The following is a 21,591-nucleotide window of genomic DNA, read 5'->3' as shown; positions in this document are numbered from 1 at the left end:
GCTACGCTCCGTTCCCACCTCTCTTCTTGCCCTTCGCTTTCGGTGGCCGTGTCTTAGCAATCCTCTCCACTCCGTCAAAGGAATCCCAGTTGGCCATGTGTACCCCGCTCTCCGGGGCTCTCTCTTTCCTGCCAGACTTGTGTGCTCTGCATGCCTCACCTGTGTACCCCCATACAGGCCCTCTGTGCTACTGGAGGGCCCCCGTGGCTCCTGGGAGACGTCCCCAGACTGTCTAATTTCTCCACCCTCCAAGGGTGGTCCTCACGGTAGCACCCCACTAAAACAGGAAAGCTACCCATGCAAAAATTCTTCTTTTTTATTTTCTATCATTTTAAAATTAAGTCATTGGAAAATTCGGAAACCGTAGTTAAGCACAGGTGTGAATCCAAATCACTTGTTGGGGATGATGTGGAGCTCAGTGACTGAGCATTTGCCTGGCATGCAGGAAGCCCTCAGCATCACAGAATAAACCACAAGCACACACATCTCGGTGTGTGTTCATTTAGGTTTTTATGGTTCTGTTCCCCCCCACCCAAGTATTTAGTGTTCAGATACATATTATTCTCAATGTTTTCATGGAAAGGGAAACAAACAGTAAATGTTTTTCAAAGGAGGGTGAAGGTTGAACACTAAATGACACAGGGCACTGGGTGTGCAGATTTGGCTCTCAAGGAGTGAGGGAGCTCACGCATGTTAAATTGAAGTATTGTTAGTGGGACGAGGCAGCAGTGTGGAGGCCTGGGCCCAGAAGCAGCAAGACACCGTCCAGTGGCTGACCTCATCACAGGGAGGCAGCTTCTCTCCTGAGGAGTCTAGGGGGTTGGGGTGCATCCTGGGCTGGCATCTTGAGGATGGGCAGTAGAACTGGCTGGCCCTGCTGAAATCATGTCCTGGCAAAATGATGCTCTGAACTGTCACAGGGGGGTGAGCAGGATGGGTGTCACTGACAGAAAAGCGAAAAGATCTGTAGGACTTAGGATGAGATGGCCCTGAAGTGTGATGGCTCATGCCTATGGTCCTTGCACTGGGGGCTCAGGGGGCTGAGGCAGGAGGATCACTTAGTTTCTGGTCAGCTTGGGATAGAAAAGCAAAAACCTGTCTAAATCAACAGGGCTATCCGCTCACCCAGGCTTACTTGCATGTTAGAGGATCCCATTGACCAGTACAGCACTTGCCTTGGGGGAGGGCAGGCAATATGAGGGGCCTCTCTGGACAACAAAAGCAGAGGCACCAGAGGCCTCTGCAGACATAATGGAAGGCAGTGTCATATTCCAGGGGTACTTTGTCCACAGTAAAGACTGGGAAGGTTCAGGAGTGGACATGATGGTGGCATCCACAGACCCCAGCTGACTCGCTTCCACGGCAGACTCCAGGGAGGGAATTCTGCTGCTAGGTGACAGCAAGGGACACCTGCCTGGGGCAGAGTTTGGACACACTGGCCGGGCATGGCTCAGTGACACACTTGAATAGTGTTCTGGAGTAAGGGACACCCTAGGCAGCGATACTTGAGGAAATGATTGGGGAGATTTAAAATCTTTTCTACACACCCAAAAAATACACCTCGGCAGGACCTCTGCTCTCCTTTAGTGGACACGTGTAACAGCTGAATGGGGACCTGTGCAGTTCAGAGCCGCGGCTTGTGCCACTGAGTATGCAAGGACCCAGCACAGGTGGCCCAGGCCACGGGCTCGTGATTTCTGTCATAAGCTGTGACCTTCAGAAATGGTCGGCACAGTACGGAGACTTAGTGTCTCATTTCTAGCCTTTGGTTCCCTGGCCCAGTTACTTTTTACAGCTTTGTTTTCCTAAGTTGTGCCAGTCGGTTACAGGCTTAACTTCACATGCACATCACATGTACACAGGTGTCTGAAGAAGCCAAAGGCTACAGGGTCCCCTGGAGCTGGAGTTACAGGCACTCTTAAGCCCCCTGGCATGGGCACTGGGCCTTTGGCTGTCTTGCTGGCCTTTACACTAAACCCCCAAGTTGTCTGTCTTGTCCGAACAGGTACGGACTTCCAGTGAACTTCCAGGCTGTACTCCTGCAACCCCAGAAAAAGTCAGCCACCAAGCGCCTGAGAGAGGTGCTCAACTCCGTCTTCAGGCACCTGGACGAGGTCGCCGCAGCCAGCATACTGGATGTAGGTATCGTGGGGACTCAGACACACCGCCACCCACAGGCTTGCACGGAGTCACAGACTTCCAAGCAAGGGGAGTGTATGGTGTGGTGGGGCCGCTGCACAGGACACAATGTGTGTGGCCAGGACCCGAGAGCTCCCTTAAAAACGAGAACCAGCTGGGCGGTGGTGGCGCACGCCTTTAATCCCAGCACTCGGGAGGCAGAGGCAGGCGGATCTCTGTGAGTTCAAGGCCAGCCTGGGCTACGAAGTGAGTTCCAGGAAAGGCACAAAGCTACAGAGAAACCCTGTCTCGAAAAACAAAAAACAAAACAAAAAAAAACCGAGAACCATCTTGCCGTTGCTCCCCCATAGGCGTCTGTGGAAATCCCTGGACTGCAGCTGAGCAACCAGGACTATTTCCCCTACGTGTACTTCCACATCGACCTCAGCCTTCTGGACTAGGTGGCCAGCCTGTCTCACTGCAGCCTCAGACCGTGCTCTAAGCCAGACAACCACGTCCTGCAGGATTCTGACTCACGAGATACTCACAGACGTTAGTTAAGAGTGTATTTATTTTTTTAAGTTACAATAAAATGCTCAGTTCTGAGTCTTTCCTTGTGTTTAACTAACTCCCAACTTTCTCCTGAGCGTTTTACATAGTGAGATGCCTGTAACTTGGTCACCCACAAGGCTTTTGTCTTCGTGGGATTTCCAATGGGAGATTAGTGAGAATGTTGAAAACCTGAGCCTGATCGTCACTGGTGAAGCCGGAAGACAAGACTTTGGGGCATGAAATGCGGTTTTCACTTGGGACCAAGTTATCCACAAAGAATCACGTCCTTGCCAAAAGGTCTTGTCTTCATTTAAAAAAACATTTTTACGGGGAGGTGATGATTGATGTGATGTCGTCTGTTCATAGGGTTAATTTTCAGGCTAAACGTCAGACTCCAATTTTATGATGTGCCACTAATTTCATACATTTATCAGCTTTGTCCAAAATATCATTTTATTCTTGAATGGAAAAAGCCATTAATATTCAAACAAAAGAATCACATTTTAAAAACCCTATACATAAGAAACAGCCTCCAAGACATTCAAGCAGCAGTCAGGAGGGAAAAATGTTTCGACAGCCCAGTTTTCTTCAATGTGCCAAAGAATAAATCCAATTCACTGCTACAATTCATAGAATTCTTCAGTGTTTTCTTGAGACGCCGAGGTTCACTGTTGCCGTTTCCAGTGGCCGGCAAGTACTGCTCGGAAAGGCAGACAGCTGAGCAGAACCTCACTGCTAGAAAACTGCCTGCTCCCAAGAACAGAAGCGTGAAGGCTGGGCTGCGGCCCTCACAACTCGTCCTTCTCCAGGTCATCAAGCTCCACATCGCTGAGGTCAATGTCATCCTCCACAGGAAGCTGAGACAGAAAGTGATGTTAGAGCCTCCAATGACCAACGGTTTCAACAGAAAAGCAAATCCCAGAGGATTCCAGGGTACAGCTTGGCTCTTGTACCAGTTTTAACACTGAGGGAAAACCAGAGAACTTGGACAAAGCGATGGGGGTGGGACGGGTGTAGGGCAAAGTCTCATAAGTGTAGCCTAGGCTGGCTTCAAAACCATCCCACCTCAGGTTCCCACAGCTGACTGCAGACATGCGCCTCCCCAGGGCTTTCTGAGAGTTTTTGAAACAGGGCTCCATTCATTAACCAGTCTGGCCTCAAACTCATGACAATGCTCCTGCCTTAGCCCTTCAAGTAGTGTAGTGTGGAATTACAGGCATGAAACAAAGCTCCCGTGACCTTTAGACTCTGATTTCTTAAACATTTTATTTATGTGTACGGGTATGTGTTTTGCCTGCCTGCATGTCTGCACCATAAGCACGAAATGCCCAGGGAGGCTCGAGGAGGCCACTGGGTCCCCATGTCTGAAGTTGCACATGGCTGTAAACCACCATGTGGGTGCTGGGAACTGAACTCTGGCCCTGCTGGAAGAGCAGCCAGGGCTCTTAACTGCTGAACCACCCCTCCGGCAGCTCTGACCAGGATTTTAGGAGGACAGCAGGAGCACAGACCTCGGCCTGAGGGTGGGTTTTGTTCCCCTCCACAGAGACACACAAGCTGAGGAGAGAAGCCCCTCACCGCCACTCACCTCGCCATCTTTGCCATCCCAGGGCTCTCTGGGAGTGATGGCAGGAAAGGAACCGCCTCCCACAGGTGCTGTGGAGCCGCGTCCGAAAGACAGTTCCCTGGGGGAAGAACACCAACCACATCTAGATGTGCTCCAGCGAACAAACAAACTGTCAGACACCGTGAGTCCTGCACCCATAAAGTCAACCACAACTTCTAAGTTGCTAAGAGTGTTTTAAAAATAAGTTCATAAGGAGCAAAGGCTGCCCACGGCCCTTGCCTGCTAAGCCCATGAGCTTGAAAAACACATTATTAGTGAGGTAAACTGTTTCAGCTAACCCAAATGTAGATGCACAAAGCACTTAGATAGATAGACGTGAATATCTATACTTGAAAAACACTTGTAATCTGCCTACTCAAAATACTACCAGTGAGAATTCCTGCCCTGTCCTCTGGCCTCTGTCTGCTGCTGGACTACAGGCACCACCATGCCCAGGTCTAACTGGGTTTGTGAACACTGTCTTGTGGGGCATTTTTGTTGGTGGTAGACTACTGTAGCCCAGGCTGGTCTTGAACTTGATCCCGCCTCCACCTCCTGAGTGTGCAGACAACAGGCATGCACCACTGTGCCAGGCTAGAACCTGTCTTCTACGTTGGGTTCTTTAGTTTTATGCTACTTATTTTTGTAGAATACTTTAAAAAAGAACCATTAAAAAACAAATTCATTACTAAGCCGAGCGGTGGTGGTGTATGCCTTTAATCCCAACACTCAGGAGGCAGAGGCAGGCGGATCTCTGTGAATTTGAGGCCAGCCTGGGCTACAGAGTAAGTTCCAGGTCAGCCAGGGCTACACAGAAATACTGGTCTTGAAAAACAAAAAAATTCATTCCTCTGGGTTCCATTTTTACCATGCTTGAGGAAAATGTATACTTTTACTTCATGTTTTGCTGATATGAGAGGACGTACAGGAAGGTTTTTAATGCAACATCCCCTCACTGTTGTTTAGCACGGCACAATTTATAGTCTACAGAAAGCAACAGCCTCGGTGTGGGCCCGGTCCAGGCACACCTACAGGACACACTCCACACACTTACACTCCACACAGCGCCGGCCACCCACTTTTGTATCAGCAGGAAATTCAAAGCCCTCATTTCACATGGCAGCTGAGAAATAAACGAGGAAGAAAGCAGGAAGAGGAAAGACAAGTGACCTCTTCAGTCAACGCCTTGGATTTGCCCAGGAAATGACGGAGGGGCTGAGGAAGAGGTGACCAGCAGGGCAGGATGGAGAGATCTGCAGCCGGCTTTTGAATGAGGAAACCCATCACTTGCCCACAGCAGGGGGATCCTCATTTTCACACATGTCCAAGCCAAGGGCTTTGACCTGAGGTCAGGAATACCAAGTGCATACCAAGGGCGGGACACGACCTCCTGAGACCCCACAGATGAGACAATAAACAACTAAGAAAAGTTACCTGAGAAACTCATTAATGCCTTGCTCACTGAAAGACCCTTTGAGAAGAGCAAACTTCATCTTGCGTGCGTTGATGGCTGCCATGGCAGGGTACCCGAACCCTCCAATCCCCAGCGCGTTCTCCAGGTCATACTGAGCGCCAGCCTCCGTCCATAGCCACCTGGGAAAGCACACTGGCTTCAGGGTGGGGTGCTTTGGGGACTAGAATCTGAAGTTACACCCAAATCTCAGAAAGGAGTGCAGGACGGGCGCATGCTCAGATCCTACAAGGCTGTCCACGGAGTCACGTGGATTTCCTGTCACCTGAGCTTGGGTTAACGTGCACACTCTGGGTCTCAGAGCTGGGAAGCAACAAGCTAGTGACAAGGCACACGCAGACACACACAGGCGCACACTGCAGAACACTTGAGATGGGAGGCGGAAGGTCTGTACCCCGCCCGTTCTCAGAGGGGAGAGACTCTGGGCTCAGAACTCACCCCCACATCTTTTTCTTGTATTTGTCGGCCAGTTTCAGAAGAACTTCCAAGTAGGAGTTTCTGCCTGCAGCCCCTGATTAACAGACAACAAATATTGAAGGTGAAATCAAGTCAGTTCACTGAGGAAGCACTCTGAGCAGCCGGCGGCCACATGAGAACCAGGCTGTGCTCACCAGTGTCTAGGATGTGGGGTAGGACAGCCACGACACAGAGCTGGTGATCCTCGCAGGTCTTCTTGGCGACGTCCTCGTTGATGATCTGCACAGAAGACAGGGCAGTTGGGCAACACAACACTCAAGAGACTCCTTCCCCACAATCCTCCTCACACAGACATGCCATCTAGAACCCTCTAGAAGTGGGCGCCATCATTCATTCCTCGGCCACCTAAGCAGTCTCTGAAACTGCAGTCCCTGGCACAGGCTGGCCTCCACAGCTGTACACACAGGTCACACGTCTGTGCACAAGGTACTGACACAGTGTGAGGCTCCTGATGTCTGTTTCCTCAACAGGCCATGAAGATGAGAATGTTTTTCCCCTCTCGGTGCTGCTGTGAGACCCGAAAGCGTCTACACTACAGGGCAGAGCTCCAAAGCCCAAGCGTGACTGAACCCACTCTGTTCTTGAGACACTTAGCTGAGCTTTTGCTCACAGTGTCAGCTTTCTAATTCCAGACACTGAATGTAAAGTAGTAAATTGAAAACGGTTCACAGCACGGGAAGCTTCCTCACCACCAGGGGGAGCCCTGTACCTCGAGCAGCTCTGGAGGTGGGGCATTATCTGAGAACAAATCCAGGGCCCTGGACACGATGTCTGATCTCGTCCGGCCACCGTCATAGTCCACGGGAGACTCGCCTTTCTGAAATATCTTGATTGTAGGGAATCCTCTGATCTATTAAAGTACAATAACAACTATAATATTTAAAACGGAAAACTGAATAATAATAATAATAATAATAATAATAATAATAAACACCCACAATCTTTATGGATTCTAAGAGCACTTCACAGACATCTCACCATCACAAAAGCATGCTTTAACCAAGCATGGGCACACACCTGTAACCCTGATTTTCGGGAGGTTGAAGCCAGGATCACAAGTTGGGGGCCACTCTGGCCTTAATGAGACACTGCCCCAAAAGTAAATACTGAGTGCCGGGAACCCGGCACAGCGGTGCAGCACTTGCCTACCATCTATCAGTCTGGCTTAAATCATCAGAACCGGGGTGGGGGGAATGAATTCCCAGCTGGAAGCACAGTCAGACGTTCTTGTTCTTTAATTGTGGAGTTCAGTAGACCCCGTCCAAGCTCTGGGCATTTAAAACACTGTGCATACATACTCCAGAGCAAGAGGATCAACTTTCAAAACAAGTGGCGTGATGGTGCCCAAACCCACAAGTCCTGAGTTCCAAACTCAACAGCTAGGGACACCACCTCTCCATCTACAAATGGTTCAACGTCTCCCTGCCTCCTTCGAAGGGCAGCCGGGAGTCAAACGGCTGCTGAAATGTCGAGGATTTCTCTAAGTAAGTAAACGAGCCTCCACCACACTCACCCCGTATCGGCTGGCCAGAACCTGGTTCACGGTGGCGTCCACGGCTGCCAGCTTCACCTTCCCCTTCGTCTGCTCCTTCACCTCTGTGGCTGCAGCAGCCCACTCTGGCTCCAGGCTGCAGAAACACATTTTCAGAGTCCAGTGAACTCACAGAACAGGTCCTTACACTGAGCTGTACACTCTAGCCTAATCTCTTATTTATGTCACACTTCAAACCCATCTTGGTGGCTTCACCAAAGGGATGATGCACCTGTCCCCCCATCTGGACACTAGCCAGTCCCCTGGTTGAATCTGGGAATAACACAGTTCACAGCTGGATGACTATACAGGAAGTGTTGTGACTGAATGCACTGTTTGGTCCAAGGCACTTACTTTTTGCAGTGTCCACACCATGGAGCATAAAACTCAACCATCCAAACATCTTCACTATCAAGGACATTCTTATCAAAGGTGTCATCCGTCAGCTCTACCACATCCTTCTTACTTGAACTATCACCTCTGCCCTGTACAGTAACATTAAATGTTAAACTACTACCCGGCCAAAAATGGACACTACTACTGTAAGCACAGACAAAACAATCATTTTACAAGGTAGTCACGTCTTCCATTTGTTCATTAGCAAGTAAGTGAGAACAGTTATCCAATATGACTGAACTGGGAGCATTCCTTAATACAACTTTTGCTAACAGTCTTACTTTTAAACAATTTCTGCCACATTTAGTACAACCTATGATCTGCCTTGAATTCTTCCACCTGCTATTTTTAGAAAGAGCTCAAGTACCCGACAGCATGGCTGAATGCAGACTCTGGCAGATCAGTCTGTGTAGACACAACTGTTTCTACATTTTCAAATTTGAAGTCCAGATCATTCAAGACAGCTCACACTAGTGTTTTGTCTTCCCCAGGCCTGGCACACAACAGGCAAGTAAGTACTCAGCCTCGAACCTACACCCCTGGACCTGAATTTTCTCCAGGCAAACCTATGGTGCTGTTCACTCTGCTGTGCTGCTGTCTGTCACCAGGCTAATCACCATGGCAGGGGCCAGGTAAAGATGCCACCTCTCGATAGGCCTAAGACTACAGCTAGTTTTACTGGCCTCTTGAGGGGTGGAGAGCCATTTTATAAGTAACTTCAACACTTCATTTCTAAGGATGCATGGGCATCATAGTCAAGCTCCACAAAAGCATGTAAAACACCAACTCTAGAACAGGAACTTGTCTCTCTTCATCCTGTCTGTGTTCCAGACTCACTGCCACAGACACAGGCCAGGAGCTCTTGCAAAGGCAGTCTGGAAAGTGAGTCCAGGATTCTATTCTTCTCTTGGAACAGGGAAGGTCATGAGATCCCAGAGCCTGCTGCCCTTGGCATGGAGCTTCTTCACTCTCTGCAGTTCCAACAGCCCATTCCAGCTTAGGGCCCAAGACACTATCTGGGAACCTCCTTCTCAGACTGTGACAAGATGTCCTGGGACTAAGAAGGTTTGCCATGTAACTCTAAGGATGGCAATGAACAAGCTGGGTAGAGATCGTACACTCCTGTAATTCCACAACTTGGGAGGTAGAAGTAGAAGAATTTAAGGTCATCCTTGGCTACAGTGAGAATCCAAGGCTAGCCTAGGTTATATGACACCCTCTGTAAGGAACACACACAGACAAGCAGAAGACCAAGACACACTAAGACAGGACCATACATACAGCCTTACCTGTTTACCAGAACTGTATCCACCACTCCGCCCAGCAAGGCGATCCTTCACGAGCTGGCGCAAAGCACTGAGGGCAGCATCTACAATGGCTTCCCCGGTTCTGCCACCTGTGGGCCAGCAAAGGACAGTCAAGGGAAGGCAGGCAACCCCAGGCTGGCCTTCTGCGTAAGTGCCTCTCGTGCGACTGTGAAGACTTGTAACTCCACATCTGTCAGGCAGCTGACAATGATCGGGTCTCACATGCACTCACAACGGTGCTCATCCCATAATGCACTCTGCCCTAGACTTCCCACTCTGAATGCCAGTGCTTTTGGTTTCCTAGATCCCTCTGTTCACTGTCTGGAAAACTACAGCTTCTAAGGAGAGACTCTCACGTTTATTGAATGGACAACATGGACATGGAAGAGAGGCTTAACAGCTAGTCAGGAAGACAGGAAAACTTCCCAAGAAGAGGGGGGAAAACCAACACCATCTTTTCTAAGACACACAGTGTAGACAGTGTGTGTGAAGAGTGGAACATGAGACATGGAGAGTAGACAGTGTGTGAAGAGTGGAACATGAGACATGGAGAGTAGACAGTGTGTGTGTGAAGAGTGGAACATGAGACATGGAGAGTAGACAGTGTGTGTGTGAAGAGTGGAACATGAGACATGGAGAGTAGACAGTGTGTGTGTGAAGAGTGGAACATGAGACATGGAGAGTAGACAGTGTGTGTGTGAAGAGTGGAACATGAGACATGGAGAGTAGACAGTGTGTGTGTGAAGAGTGGAACATGAGACATGGAGAGTAGACAGTGTGTGTGAAGAGTGGAACATGAGATGAGGAGAGTAGACAGTGTGTGTGAAGAGTGTACATGAGATGAGGAGAGTAGACAGTGTGTGTGAAGAGTGGACATGAGATGTCTCTGAAGCCAAGTAACTAGAAAGCAATCAAGGCATCTCTTCTTTTGCTTCAAGTTCAGTGGTTAGGATCAACTCAATCCTAAGTAACCACCTCAATAAAGCTCAGAGAGCAGCCACGCTGCATGAGACCCAACAGCTCAAAAACACAACCAAACCTAAACCAGGCAATAGGACGGTAAGTGCGAAGTCTATCCAAAACTACAGACCCAAGACCCCAGAAGAGCAAGGTGAAGACATGACTTGAAACGACCTTGAAGTTCACAGGCCAAACTGTAATAGAGCCCCAGCATCACATTAGAAGGAAAACACTACAGGAACTACCCTGGCCTGCGGTTCCCATCTTCTGTGGTCTACTTAACCACAGTCCAAGAATATAGTTTGTCTTAGCTCTTTCAAGTGAGACCACAGTCCCTAACATCTATTGTTCTATTTTACTATTGGTTACTGTTAATCTCCAATTGCCTAGTTTATAAATTAGAGTACACATGGATAGGGAAAATCTTCTTATGGTCAGACTCCTATTAGGAGTCTTAGATCAGCTGACAGAGGGAACACTCAGAAGTGCTCAGGTAACTGAAGGGCCAGACCCAACATGAGAGCAGCCTTCTGTTCCTACTGCAGACAGTTCCACGTTCGAGCCAGTGTCCTTGTCCCTCCCGCCCTTTCTACAGTTATACCCAAGCAGAACTCATCTAGGGAAAGAGGGTTCTCCCAGTGTGTACCAGTGTTGACCCATCTTTCCATAATGGGCCATATGCATCCAAGTGCTATCTATCTACCTTTGAGACCACACTGCCTTCTGCAGCCACTCAGCTCTGCTGTCCTGGTACACAAACAGTCTGGCCCATCCATACAGGCACAGGTCCGGCTGTGTCCCAAACACCTTCCTGAAGGCAGCTGAGATGGCTCAGCAGGTCAAAGTGCCGGACACCTGGCCAGACAACCCGAATTCAGTCTCTGAGCTCCACTTGGCAGAAGGTGGGAACTCCTGAAAACGGTCCTATGAGGTCATGTGAGCAATGAGTCCACACGTGCCCCAAGACATACGTGTAATAATAACAACCTTATTTACAAATAAATACAGCCGCAGCAGAATTCTCTAAGTATTCTGTTTTTGTCAAGAAGCAAAACTACAACCAGTTATCATTTCAAAGCGAGGACAGACATGTTTACTCTGGAAAACAAAACTCATCATCAAGAAGAAACCAAGCATCCAGGACTTTGTCTCCAAGGATTCTGACCTCCAAGTCTGGAGATTTACCAAGTGGACTGGTACCAATACCAAGTATGTGTCTCCTATCTATTGCATGTACTATTTTAATTACACTCTGGTTGTCTGGGCAGGCTTCCGTCCCTCTTTACAGAAAAGCAGCAAGGCCAGAGCACTAAGTGGACAGGAGGCCCGAGCCTGGAGAGGCAGGGCAGTTACAGCAGGCCGTGTGTGTCTTGAATTACTCTTCAGACCACACAGGCCTGGGCCCTCCCCAGGGCGAGTCTGACTGGGATGCTCCTCCTCAGCCCACTGGTACTTCTGTTCACAGGTGCAACCTTCAGTTACTTTATGTCGTATTTAGCAAATCCTTAAAACTTTAGCCAAATCCACCATAATGTAAAAATTATGCTCAACACTTTCATTAGGACCATGATCTGTCCCAACGCATCAATTCTGATTAGATATTGTTTGTGTGTGTGTAGGTAATGATCAACTGAAGACCTTGCATTGTGCTATTTGGAATCTGGAGTACCCATTATCAACAGCTCCTGACACTAGTAGCATTTCAGTCAATGGCATACGCATTACTGCATAAACTATGCATGTTTGCCAGACTCCAATCTTTCAGTAAGGGGAGGAAAACACAGATCTTCATCAACTATTAAACAGCTGTAATGAGAAAGGCCTGGAGGTAAAAAGGTGCGGGTCTACAACTACTCTCAATAATTCACATGCGTGCACACATGCACGCATGTACCCCTGTACCCCTCTTTACCTACAAGCTAAAGCTCTAGGCTTGGAGGAGGCACTAAGTGTGGTATGCCATCACAGAGAGCAAGGTTAAGACGCTGCAGGAGCCAGGCTAACTGGTTCCAGAAAGTGTCGCTTACAGGGGAATGGGGGAGGGAGAGTCCTCACCCTGATAATCCTCTGGCTTGTTTTTGTTAGCTCCAAATATCTTGATGGTAGGAAATCCCTGGACGCCGTACTGACCTCCCAGGGACTGGTGCTTATCTGCATCAACTGCACCGACTTTGACAACATCCTGAGGAGACACAGACAGGTTACCTCCTTTTCCTACTCCCACAGCCCCATCGGACTCGAGCACACAGGTAAAGGGCTCAGTGAAGTTACAAGGACCACTGAGGATTTTAGCCCTGAAAACCAGGAGAAAATTTAAGTTGTCCAATGGGAGAAGGGCAAGTCCAGCCAGCAGGAAGTGTCTGGGGGAGGAATGGACACCAAAGCCTTCAGAACCAGCATGGCTAAGATAATGATATAACTTAGCTTGGAAATGGACGGAATAAAACCAGACAACATGAGAAGTAACATCTGCACCCCACCCCCAAGGTATCTGATGGCACAACCAGCACTCAGGACTTCACCATGCAAATTAACGTCCAGTGTGCACTGAGCCCCTATGTGGTGATATATTGTGTACCCTAATAAAATTTGCCTGAAGATCAGAGAGACAAAGGAACAAGCCACTGCCACATCTCACCTCTAGGACTCGTCAGCCTGAAAAGGCTTCAGTTCCTGTCTCCTCATGCCTTATATACCTTTCTCTGCCCAGCCATCTCTTCCTTCCTAGTGCTGGGATTAAAGGCATGTGACTCCCAAATACTGGGATTAAAGGTGTGTGCCACTACTGCCTGGCCTCTATGTTTAATCTAGTGGCTGGCTCTGTCCTCTGATCTTCAGGCAAATTTTATTAGGGTGTACAATGTATCCCTACACCCACATGCAAATGTAAACACACAGTGAGGGAGGCCCTCTCAGACACTCACTTTCAATGCAGTGGCTGCTTTCTTCCATTCTGGTGTTAGCCTCTGGCAATGACCACACCTGCCGAGAGACAAAACACAAGTAAGGTGACAGTAACCCTTTGACCTTCAGTTCATAAAGCTGACCAGAGGCCCAGTGACTACTCAGGACAGGCGTTATTGCACCATCACTTGCTGACTACCTGAACAGGCCTGTGAGAACATAGGGGGAAACCTTTGTTTTCCAGGCACTGATTCCGTAAAACCAAACAGAACCTACTATAAGCCAGGCAGGCAGCACATACCTGTCATGACAGCACTTGGGTGGAAGAGGCAGGCCCACTTCAAGTTCAAGGCCAGCCTGGTCTACACAATGAGTTTTAGCACAGCTAAGACAACACAGTGAGATCCTCTCCCAAAGCCCAAACATATGTGCTGCGAAATATAACAACGCGGCATACTGTATGATAGAGACAGAACCCACTTCTAGGATCCAGTAAGGCATGGTGTAGAGACAGAACCCACTTCTAGGATCCAGTAAGGCAAAGTGTAGAGACAGAACCCACTTCTAGGATCCAGTAAGGCATGGTGTAGAGACAGAACCCACTTCTAGGATCCAGTAAGGCATGGTGTAGAGACAGAACCCACTTCTAGGATCCAGTAAGGCATGGTGTAGAGACAGAACCCACTTCTAGGATCCAGTAAGGCATGGGTAAGTGCACCGTCCTCCTTACTGCTGTGTAATGCCCACAGCACACAGACCATGCAGTTTACCTATGGGCAATACGGTGCACATTTGAAAAAGGTTTTGCTCGGCTCTTCTGCCTGGGTCACGTTCACAAAGGACGTCACTGTACCTGTGTAAAGCTAGGACAGGCCTTCACTACCTCCACTGTAACCATCAGATAGAGACTGGCAAAGGACTTGATTCCAAGGCTTGCCGGCCTGTGCCACTGCCTTCCGAAGTGAGCCACGCCCCACCAGGCTCCCACAGACACATGTCATGATACTCTAGAGGGACCTGAACTCAGCCCCAACGTTTAAGCAAGGTTATTTTTCGGTAGGTAGTGCCTTGAGTTGGTGCTGTGACACATTTATACACACATTTATATACGCTTTGCTGCTCGGGTGACGCTTAAAATACACAAGTCAGATATTCCCAAGGCTTAGTTAGGTTTCCGTTTCTCTAAGAAGGAAGGATTCAAATTAAACAGTTAGAGGGCACACACACACACACACACACAATCTGATGCTAGGCACTAGGAACAGACCAAAGGTCTACATAAAAATGAATTCATGGGCTGGAGAGATGGCTCAGAGGTTAAGAGCACTGGCTGTTCTTCCAGAGGTCCTGAGTTCAATTCCCAGCAACTACATGGTGGCTCATGACCATGTGTAATGAGATCTGGTGCCCTCTTCTGGCTGCAGGGATGCGTGCAGACAGAACATTGTATATATAATAAATAAATAAATCTTTTAAAAAAAAGAATACATTTTTTGCTAACCTGCAGTAGAAACTCAAAAGTTCTATTATAAATGGAAACATCCCACAGTTGATGAGATTACTACTACTTAATGGCTTCCACAGCTATCTTCTTAACATTACAAATGATCATTACAATTGCTGGAACATTCTAGCATCATTTATGTGTACAACAACTTTAGAATTACAGAGTTGTTAGACCTGCTGATGACTCTTGGTATCTATTAGTCTATAGAGAAGTGCAAGTTGAGTATCCATTATCCTGAAATTGTAAACCCAAGAGTGGGCATGCAGCTCAGTGCCTAGTGTGAGCAAAGCCCTGGTTCAACTCCTGGCACTGCCAAACCGTACAAACCAAACCAGCCAACAGGAAACCGTTTGAACACTACATGACATCCAGTCCTGGGTTTCTGAATTTTAGTTAGAGATGTTCACTGGGGAAAAGCTGTGTAAATATTTCAAAATCTGAAAAACTCCAAACACCCCTGGCCCCAAGCACTTTAGACAGGAGCTCCTCAATTTGTCCTCTATTATGCAGGCTCTGTCCCTTCAGTCTTTGAGTCTCACGGAGTCCAAAGGCGGACACTGAACTTCTGGTTTTTTTTTTTTGGTTTTTCGAGACAGGGTTTCTCTGTGTAGCTTTGCGCCTTTCCTGGGACTCACCTGGTAGTCCAGGCTGGCCTCGAACTCACAGAGATCCGCCTGGCTCTGCCTCCCGAGTGCTGGGATTAAAGGCATGCGCCACTACCGCCCGGCCGGACGCCGAACTTCTGATCCTCCCAAGTGTTCTTTTTTAAGCACAGGTTTTGCTATGTAGCCTTTGAACTCCTCACAATCCTCCTGTCTCAGCTTCTGGAGTGCTAGAACTAAAGGCATGTGTCATTATGCCTGACTGTCTGCTCTATTCACCCTCTAAAGCCTTTCCTCCATGAAGGAATCCAAGGCTGTCCCTGGGATGTTAGAACCCAAGCATAAAAAGGCTGAAAGTGATTGTTCCAATTAGACATTTTTTCAGAACTCTATGCATAAAACTGCCAGCATAATCGTTACCTACCACATCCAGAACCTGCCTTTGAAATCACACCATCTGTTTAAGTTTCACAGGGAAGTTTGCTTGCACTGTGGCTCTCAGAAACAAATCAACTACCCACGACACAGTGATAAGAAGCAGAATGTGCAAAAACACCTCACAGAGCCATGGAATAACTTAGCAGTCTGTACAAGTACTATTTGCCTGTGCTAATTCAGATGGGCTAACCACAGAATCCAGCAACTGGATTTAAAAACCTTTAGAAAACAGTCAATGCATTAAAAAGAGCCAGATTCGCAATGTGTTGGCATGAACGTTTAGCACTGCCCTCCACTTGCTACACTGACCTGAGTAATGTGCTGAGAAGCAGTGCTAAGTTTCTGTTTCAGAACCCACAAAAGAACTTTCAGGGGGCACTTCCTAAAACACACCCACTCAGGACTTCAGAATCCAAAGGTAATAATTTCGTAAGAGCCCAGGTCTGGTGGCCCAGGTCTGGGGTCCCAGCTATTTGGGAGACTGAGGCAAAGAAACAAGTTCAAGGAAGGCTTCCCTGAGATTTGGAAGTGAGTTCAAGGCCAGCCTGGGCAACGTGATAAGAACCTGCCTTAAAAATAAAGTCCACATCAGCTCCTGTGGTGGTTCAAATGAGATGCTCCCCACACTCTTGGGCACTGAACACTCAGGGCCCGGTTGGTGGCGCTGTTTGGGCAGGCTCAGGAGGTGCAGCCTTGCGTGAGGATGGTATCACTGGGGCAGGCTTTGAGAGCTTAGACTCCCACGGCTCCTAGCTGGCCCTCTCTGCTGCTCCAGCACCGTGCCTTTGGTCTGCCGCTCTGCTCCACCACTACGGACTCTCCACTGGAACCGTAGCCCAAATAAACTCTTCTTTCTCTAAGTTGCCTCAGTTGTGGTGATTTACCACAGCAACAGAGAAGTGACTGAGAATATCCCTTCCTGACTCACAAGACGCTGTTCACTTGAATGTTCAACCCTGTGTTAGCTCACCTGCAGACATGCAGCTGGTAGTGAGCTTTCTCGGGGTCTTGCATTCTGCTGCTTACAGCGCCACAGCCCTGTCACATTCTACAGTTCCCGGCGATGTATGTGTCTCTGCCTTCCTTTTCATCACATGCTTTAACTAGTAAGCGTGCAACACTGCATCTGTGCATGCGTCACAGCCAAGTCTCCTTCCACCACGTGGGTCCCCAGAGTTACACTCGGGTTACCACGCCTGCGGCAAGCACCTTTTCCCACTGAGATGTCTGGCCAGATCATCCCACAACTGATGCAGTCTCCATTGCTTTCAAGACACCTGACATGTGCAATCGAGACTCCAGTCTACAACTACTTGGACATGGTGGCACAGATCTGGAATCTCAGCTCTCAGGAGGCTGAGGCAAGAGCATATATATTCTAGGCCAGTCTGGGCTATAACACCTGCACGCATGTGCACATACAGAGATTTAAAAACAGCTGGGCATGGTGGTGCACACATTTAATCCTAGCACTTGGGAGGCAGAGGCAGATGGATTTCAGCAAGTTCAAGGCCAACCTGTTCTATATAGTTCCAGGTCAACCAGAGCAAGTGACCTTGTCTCAAAAAAGCAAAACCAATCAATCAATCAACCTTTAAGAAAAGCATAACTATTTTACAATACGTACCATGGAGCATAAAACTCCACGAGCCACAGACTATTGCTCTGAATAACTTCTCTGTTGAAATTTGATGGCGTTAATTCAATGACATCGTCACTAGAGGAATACAGACCGCTCACTGCCAGAAAGAAGGTACAGCTCACCAGACCTGGACAAACGACAAAACACAGCAGTGACAGCACAGTCCGCAGCAGAGGATCTTCCCCAACCTCAGGCCCTCACAGAAGAGGATGGCCTGGGCTGCCCCTGCCCATGGGTCCTTCCTGTTGCAATGCTGGGCAAGAAGGGCATGGGTCACTCAAAACCATGATGGTTGCCGCTTCCAATTTCAAGGGAAGCACTTGATTCTTCAGGGCTAGAATCTAGGAAGCATCCTCATTCTGTAAACAAGCAAACCCCGGGAGAAAAGGCCACGGACAGGAATGCAAAGACACCAAGTGGCAGAGTGACTCTCTAACTCCTGTTTCCAAGTTGCTGGTTAAATATGCCTTGGCATGAATAAACAGACACGTTATTCAAGAACACCGCATCTGATGGAATCCAATTTTATCTAAAGATTCGACAGTAGGGAACCTGGCTCAGTGAATTAAGAACACTCGCTATGCAGGCCTGTGACACCACCGTGGGAGAGGGGAGGGCAGAAGAAGGATGCTGGGCGCTTGCTGGCCAGCCTAGCTGAAAGGTGAGCTTTTATTAGTCAGCGACCCTCTCTCAAGGAATAAGGCAGACAGTGAAAGAGGAAGACACTCAGCATGCCCCTTTGGTCTCTGCATGTGCAGGTACAGGCTTATACATCTCTACACTCAGGAGAATGTACCACATGCCCACATCTCTCTCTCTCTCTCTCTCTCTCACACACACACACACACACACACAGAGCAGAAGGGAACTACTGAGAAAGAGGAATGGGACCAGAGGGAGAGGGAGCAAGGAAGGATAATGGGGTGTGTGTGTAAATCTGATCAAAGTATATTATGTTCACGTATGAAAACGTCACAGGAAACCTACTATTCTGTACAGTTAATATGCTCAATATAAATGTCTTAAGAAGTATAGCGCATTTGAGTTATAGATAGGGCCAATATTTAGGAACTTACAAAATAAAAGCGGCCTTTACTAAGAGTGATGTCACACAATCAAAGTATGGAATGAGACAGTTAACATGCTCCCAGGGGACAGCAGGGACGGCTGAAGCTGGCTACTGCATTTAATGACCAAGTTGTGTGTGAGCACCTAGGCAACTGTGACAGGGAAATAACCAGCAGCCAGTGGGCAGAGGATGGAGGAGAGGAGGCAGGAAGTCTAGAGAACACAGACAGCTCTCTAAATGAGTTTCGTTATGCGGAACTGGAAAGAGCAAGCACCATGTGGGGTAGAGGAAAGTTTCAGTGTAGAGATGGGCATGATCTGTGTGCATATGTATGCATAGTGGGAGAGGCCCAGGACACTGAAGAGCTCAACAAAGTGTCCTAAGTCAGGACGGGAATCCAGAGTCAGCGACAGAGGAACTCTGGAAGGCCTCCATCTAATTCACAAAGCAGGACCGGCTCAGCCAGTGGGGCTGCTCCCTCAAAGTACTATCCACAATGGAAGCCATCAGCCACATGTGGTTACCCCAAACCGAGAGGTTCTCCGAGGGTTAAAAAAAAGCATACTGGATTCCAAAGACTTGGAGAAAAAATAGAAACAAACTTTATTAATATTTTTCATACCGAGTATGTGCTGAAATCATGATGGGTTAAGTACAGATGAGTGGGGGCTTTAAGGACAGGACGCATGCCGAGAAGCATGCATGGAGACAGAGCCACAAATAGGGACAGCTAGGACATCATTAGGGCACCTAATCCAATGGGGTTGCCACCATAAATGTGGTCATTACGTAAAATTAATTCGAAGTACTGTTACCTCTTCTGCTTTAGTTGTGGTTCCTAGAAAATTTAGGATTAAATTACATACAGAGTAATGTATTTCTATTGGATGGTGCTGTTCGGCAAAGAGAATAATAGAGTTTGGCTCCAGAGTGCTGGGATTAAAGACATGTGCTACTATGTCCAGTGAGTTCTAAGACTTTACAAGAAGTTTACCGTGTTTATGAAATTGTTATAAATTCATACTTGCTTGATGCACTAAGTCCTGTGAAAACTTCAGATCTGGGAAAAATCAGAAGTTATGGACACTTGGTAAACAAAGTCGCATGGACTGTTACCTCCAATACAACATTAGAACATTGTTGCAATCTACTTCTGACTGAAGATCCTCCGAAGTTTTACACTGTGTAGGTCTTAGATCTTTGATAGCATGTTTCTACTGGGTAGCTATCTGTTAAGGGAAGCTCTTGAGAGAACTAGGCAAAGTGTAAAGACAAAAGTCTTAACCACAATGTCTAAGAAAACAAATTGCCCATGCAAAAGAAATGCCTTACTGAGGTATGCAGTCACCGTCCATCTCCGGGGATGCCTGCAGAGGACATGCATTCTCTCTCCCCTGCTGCCCTAATGGCCAAGAGAAGCAGAACCGCCCAACTCTCCCTCAGTCTACCACTGATGCCTCCAAGATGATCTAACAGGGTCAGGAAAGATCAAACACACTGCTCTTTGCATCTGCTCTCCATGCAACGTGCTCCTCCTCTGGTGGGGGCTGATTTACTATGGCAGAGGTCAATGCCGACCCACCAAGTTCTGCTTCCTGTGGCCACTCTACACAGTGACAATGAGTACCGATAGGAAACAGAACTCCAGGAAACAGGACTCCCGGGGTCCACACTCCAGGCATGCAGATGGTTTTGCCATCTGTGGCTTCCCATTCAATCTCCGTAGCCGTTAAGGGTGTTATACATTCACGCCTGTAACATTTCTGCCTGGCACCCGCCTGCAGCAGGGTGTCCAAAAAAAAAAAAAAAAAAAAAAAAAAAGGCTGACTACCTGACTGAAATAATGAGTTAATTGAGAGGATCACTCTTTCACAGCGACTCATGGGGAAAACCAGAGATTAAATCTTTCCCTCTCCTCTGCTCTCTACAGTAACCCAGCGAGTACTTCTTAAACATGTACTATCGCTCGTGGGGTGAGCACGATTAAAAAAAAAAAAAAAAACCTGTTAGAGAGGTGAGAAAATAAATATGCTCCGGGTCACAGGGTCGCAGACAGTATATGAAGGGGGGTGGGGGGAGTGCAGGGACCCATCTCCCCTACTGTCCAGCAAGGATCTAGGCTGCGTTAGTGATGTCTGAGACTTTAGGGCCGTGAACAAAGCCAGCCGGGGAAGGAGGGGACCCCCAAATCCACCCACTGGGTCGCTAACCATCACTCCGGGGCACCTGAGTGGACCTTCAAAGGCATTAAAGTAAGTGCTCAGGCGCCACCGGCGAGGCCTCCCTCGGAGGGCACTGCCCACCTTCCGTCCGCATCTCAGGACCGGCCTCTGCTACCCCGCGTCTGAAAGTGAAGGCTGAGCTGGACCGGTGGTGGCTCGCACACGAGGTGAGCAGAGGCTGCGAATCCCCGACTCCCGGGGCCTCCTGCAGAGGGCTCGGCCGGGCCTCTCCCGCCCCGCCGGCCGAGAAGTCCCCAGGCCGGCCCGGGACCCCGTTCCCTCCTCCGCTCGGGCCTGCTCCACGGCCCCGGACCCTCCGGCCGCCCTCAGTCCGGCCGGGCTCCCACCGCAGGCCCACGCTTACCAAGCCCCAGGCGAGCCATGCCGAGAAGCCGCGTCCCGTCCGCGCCGCCGCCGCCTCGGCTCTGCCGCGCCCACGTCCAGCCCTCGGCTTCTAGCGGGCGGTGCGCCGGCGCGCGGGGGCGGGCCGGAAGGGCTCTCCGCGCCGTGGCCGCCGCTCATTGGTCTCTGTGGACTTCGCTCGCCTGCACGGCCAATGGGAAGCGGCCGGGTAGAGGTTATCGGTTTGGTTTTTTTTTTTCCCAGTGGGACCAGGGACGAGCGGTGGAGCGGAGCGGGGCGGGGCGGGGCGGGGCGGGGCGGGGCGGGGCATGAAATGAAGGGGCGGGACCAGAGCGTGTCCGGCCCTGTCCCTGCGGGTCCCCCCCCCCCCACTTTGTCCCCCTCTAATTTTTCCTGGGCTAACTGAAGACTCCAGGGCTGAGGTCT

The 21,591-nt window shown here is 49.0% G+C and overlaps 2 protein-coding genes across 4 annotated transcripts in view; one reads left to right on the top strand and one right to left on the bottom strand.

The window, feature by feature from the left end:
* The window catches only part of Atp6v1c2 (ATPase H+ transporting V1 subunit C2), a 39,699-nt gene extending 36,975 nt beyond the window's left edge, over positions 1 to 2,724 (top strand). For all 3 annotated transcript variants that reach the window (XM_059248733.1, XM_059248731.1, XM_059248734.1), the window contains 2 exons: positions 2,006 to 2,138; positions 2,490 to 2,724. In XM_059248733.1, coding sequence (XP_059104716.1) covers positions 2,006 to 2,138; positions 2,490 to 2,579 — 223 coding nt within the window. In that variant the 3' untranslated portion in view covers positions 2,580 to 2,724. The remainder of the gene's footprint in view (positions 1 to 2,005; positions 2,139 to 2,489) is intronic.
* Positions 2,672 to 21,281, bottom strand: Pdia6 (protein disulfide isomerase family A member 6). Its single transcript, XM_059248730.1, has 13 exons — positions 21,167 to 21,281; positions 17,497 to 17,638; positions 13,343 to 13,400; positions 12,474 to 12,600; positions 9,441 to 9,547; positions 8,110 to 8,240; positions 7,738 to 7,852; positions 6,934 to 7,074; positions 6,359 to 6,443; positions 6,186 to 6,258; positions 5,711 to 5,869; positions 4,259 to 4,355; positions 2,672 to 3,527 (listed from the first exon to the last, which is right to left on the bottom strand). The coding sequence occupies exons 1-13, from the start codon at positions 21,183 to 21,185 to the stop codon at positions 3,459 to 3,461; spliced, it is 1,323 nt and encodes a 440-aa protein (XP_059104713.1). The 5' UTR covers positions 21,186 to 21,281; the 3' UTR covers positions 2,672 to 3,458.
* Positions 21,282 to 21,591: the final 310 nt, after the last annotated feature.

Source organism: Peromyscus eremicus, chromosome 22, assembly GCF_949786415.1.
Source record: "Peromyscus eremicus chromosome 22, PerEre_H2_v1, whole genome shotgun sequence".
Lineage (NCBI taxonomy): Eukaryota > Metazoa > Chordata > Mammalia > Rodentia > Cricetidae > Peromyscus > Peromyscus eremicus.
Note: the sequence above shows the minus strand (reverse complement) of the source record. Positions and strands in the feature narration are given on the sequence as shown.

What these genes read in the sequence shown, in the direction of transcription:
- Pdia6 (XM_059248730.1), bottom strand. An exon ending in CAAGCCAGAGGATTATCAGG is followed by an intron (nt 9,548 to 12,473) that starts GTGAGGACTCTC and finishes GCTGGCCCACAG; the next exon opens with GTGGCAGAACCGGGGAAGCC. An exon ending in TACAAGAAAAAGATGTGGGG is followed by an intron (nt 5,870 to 6,185) that starts GTGAGTTCTGAG and finishes GTGCTTTCCCAG; the next exon opens with GTGGCTATGGACGGAGGCTG.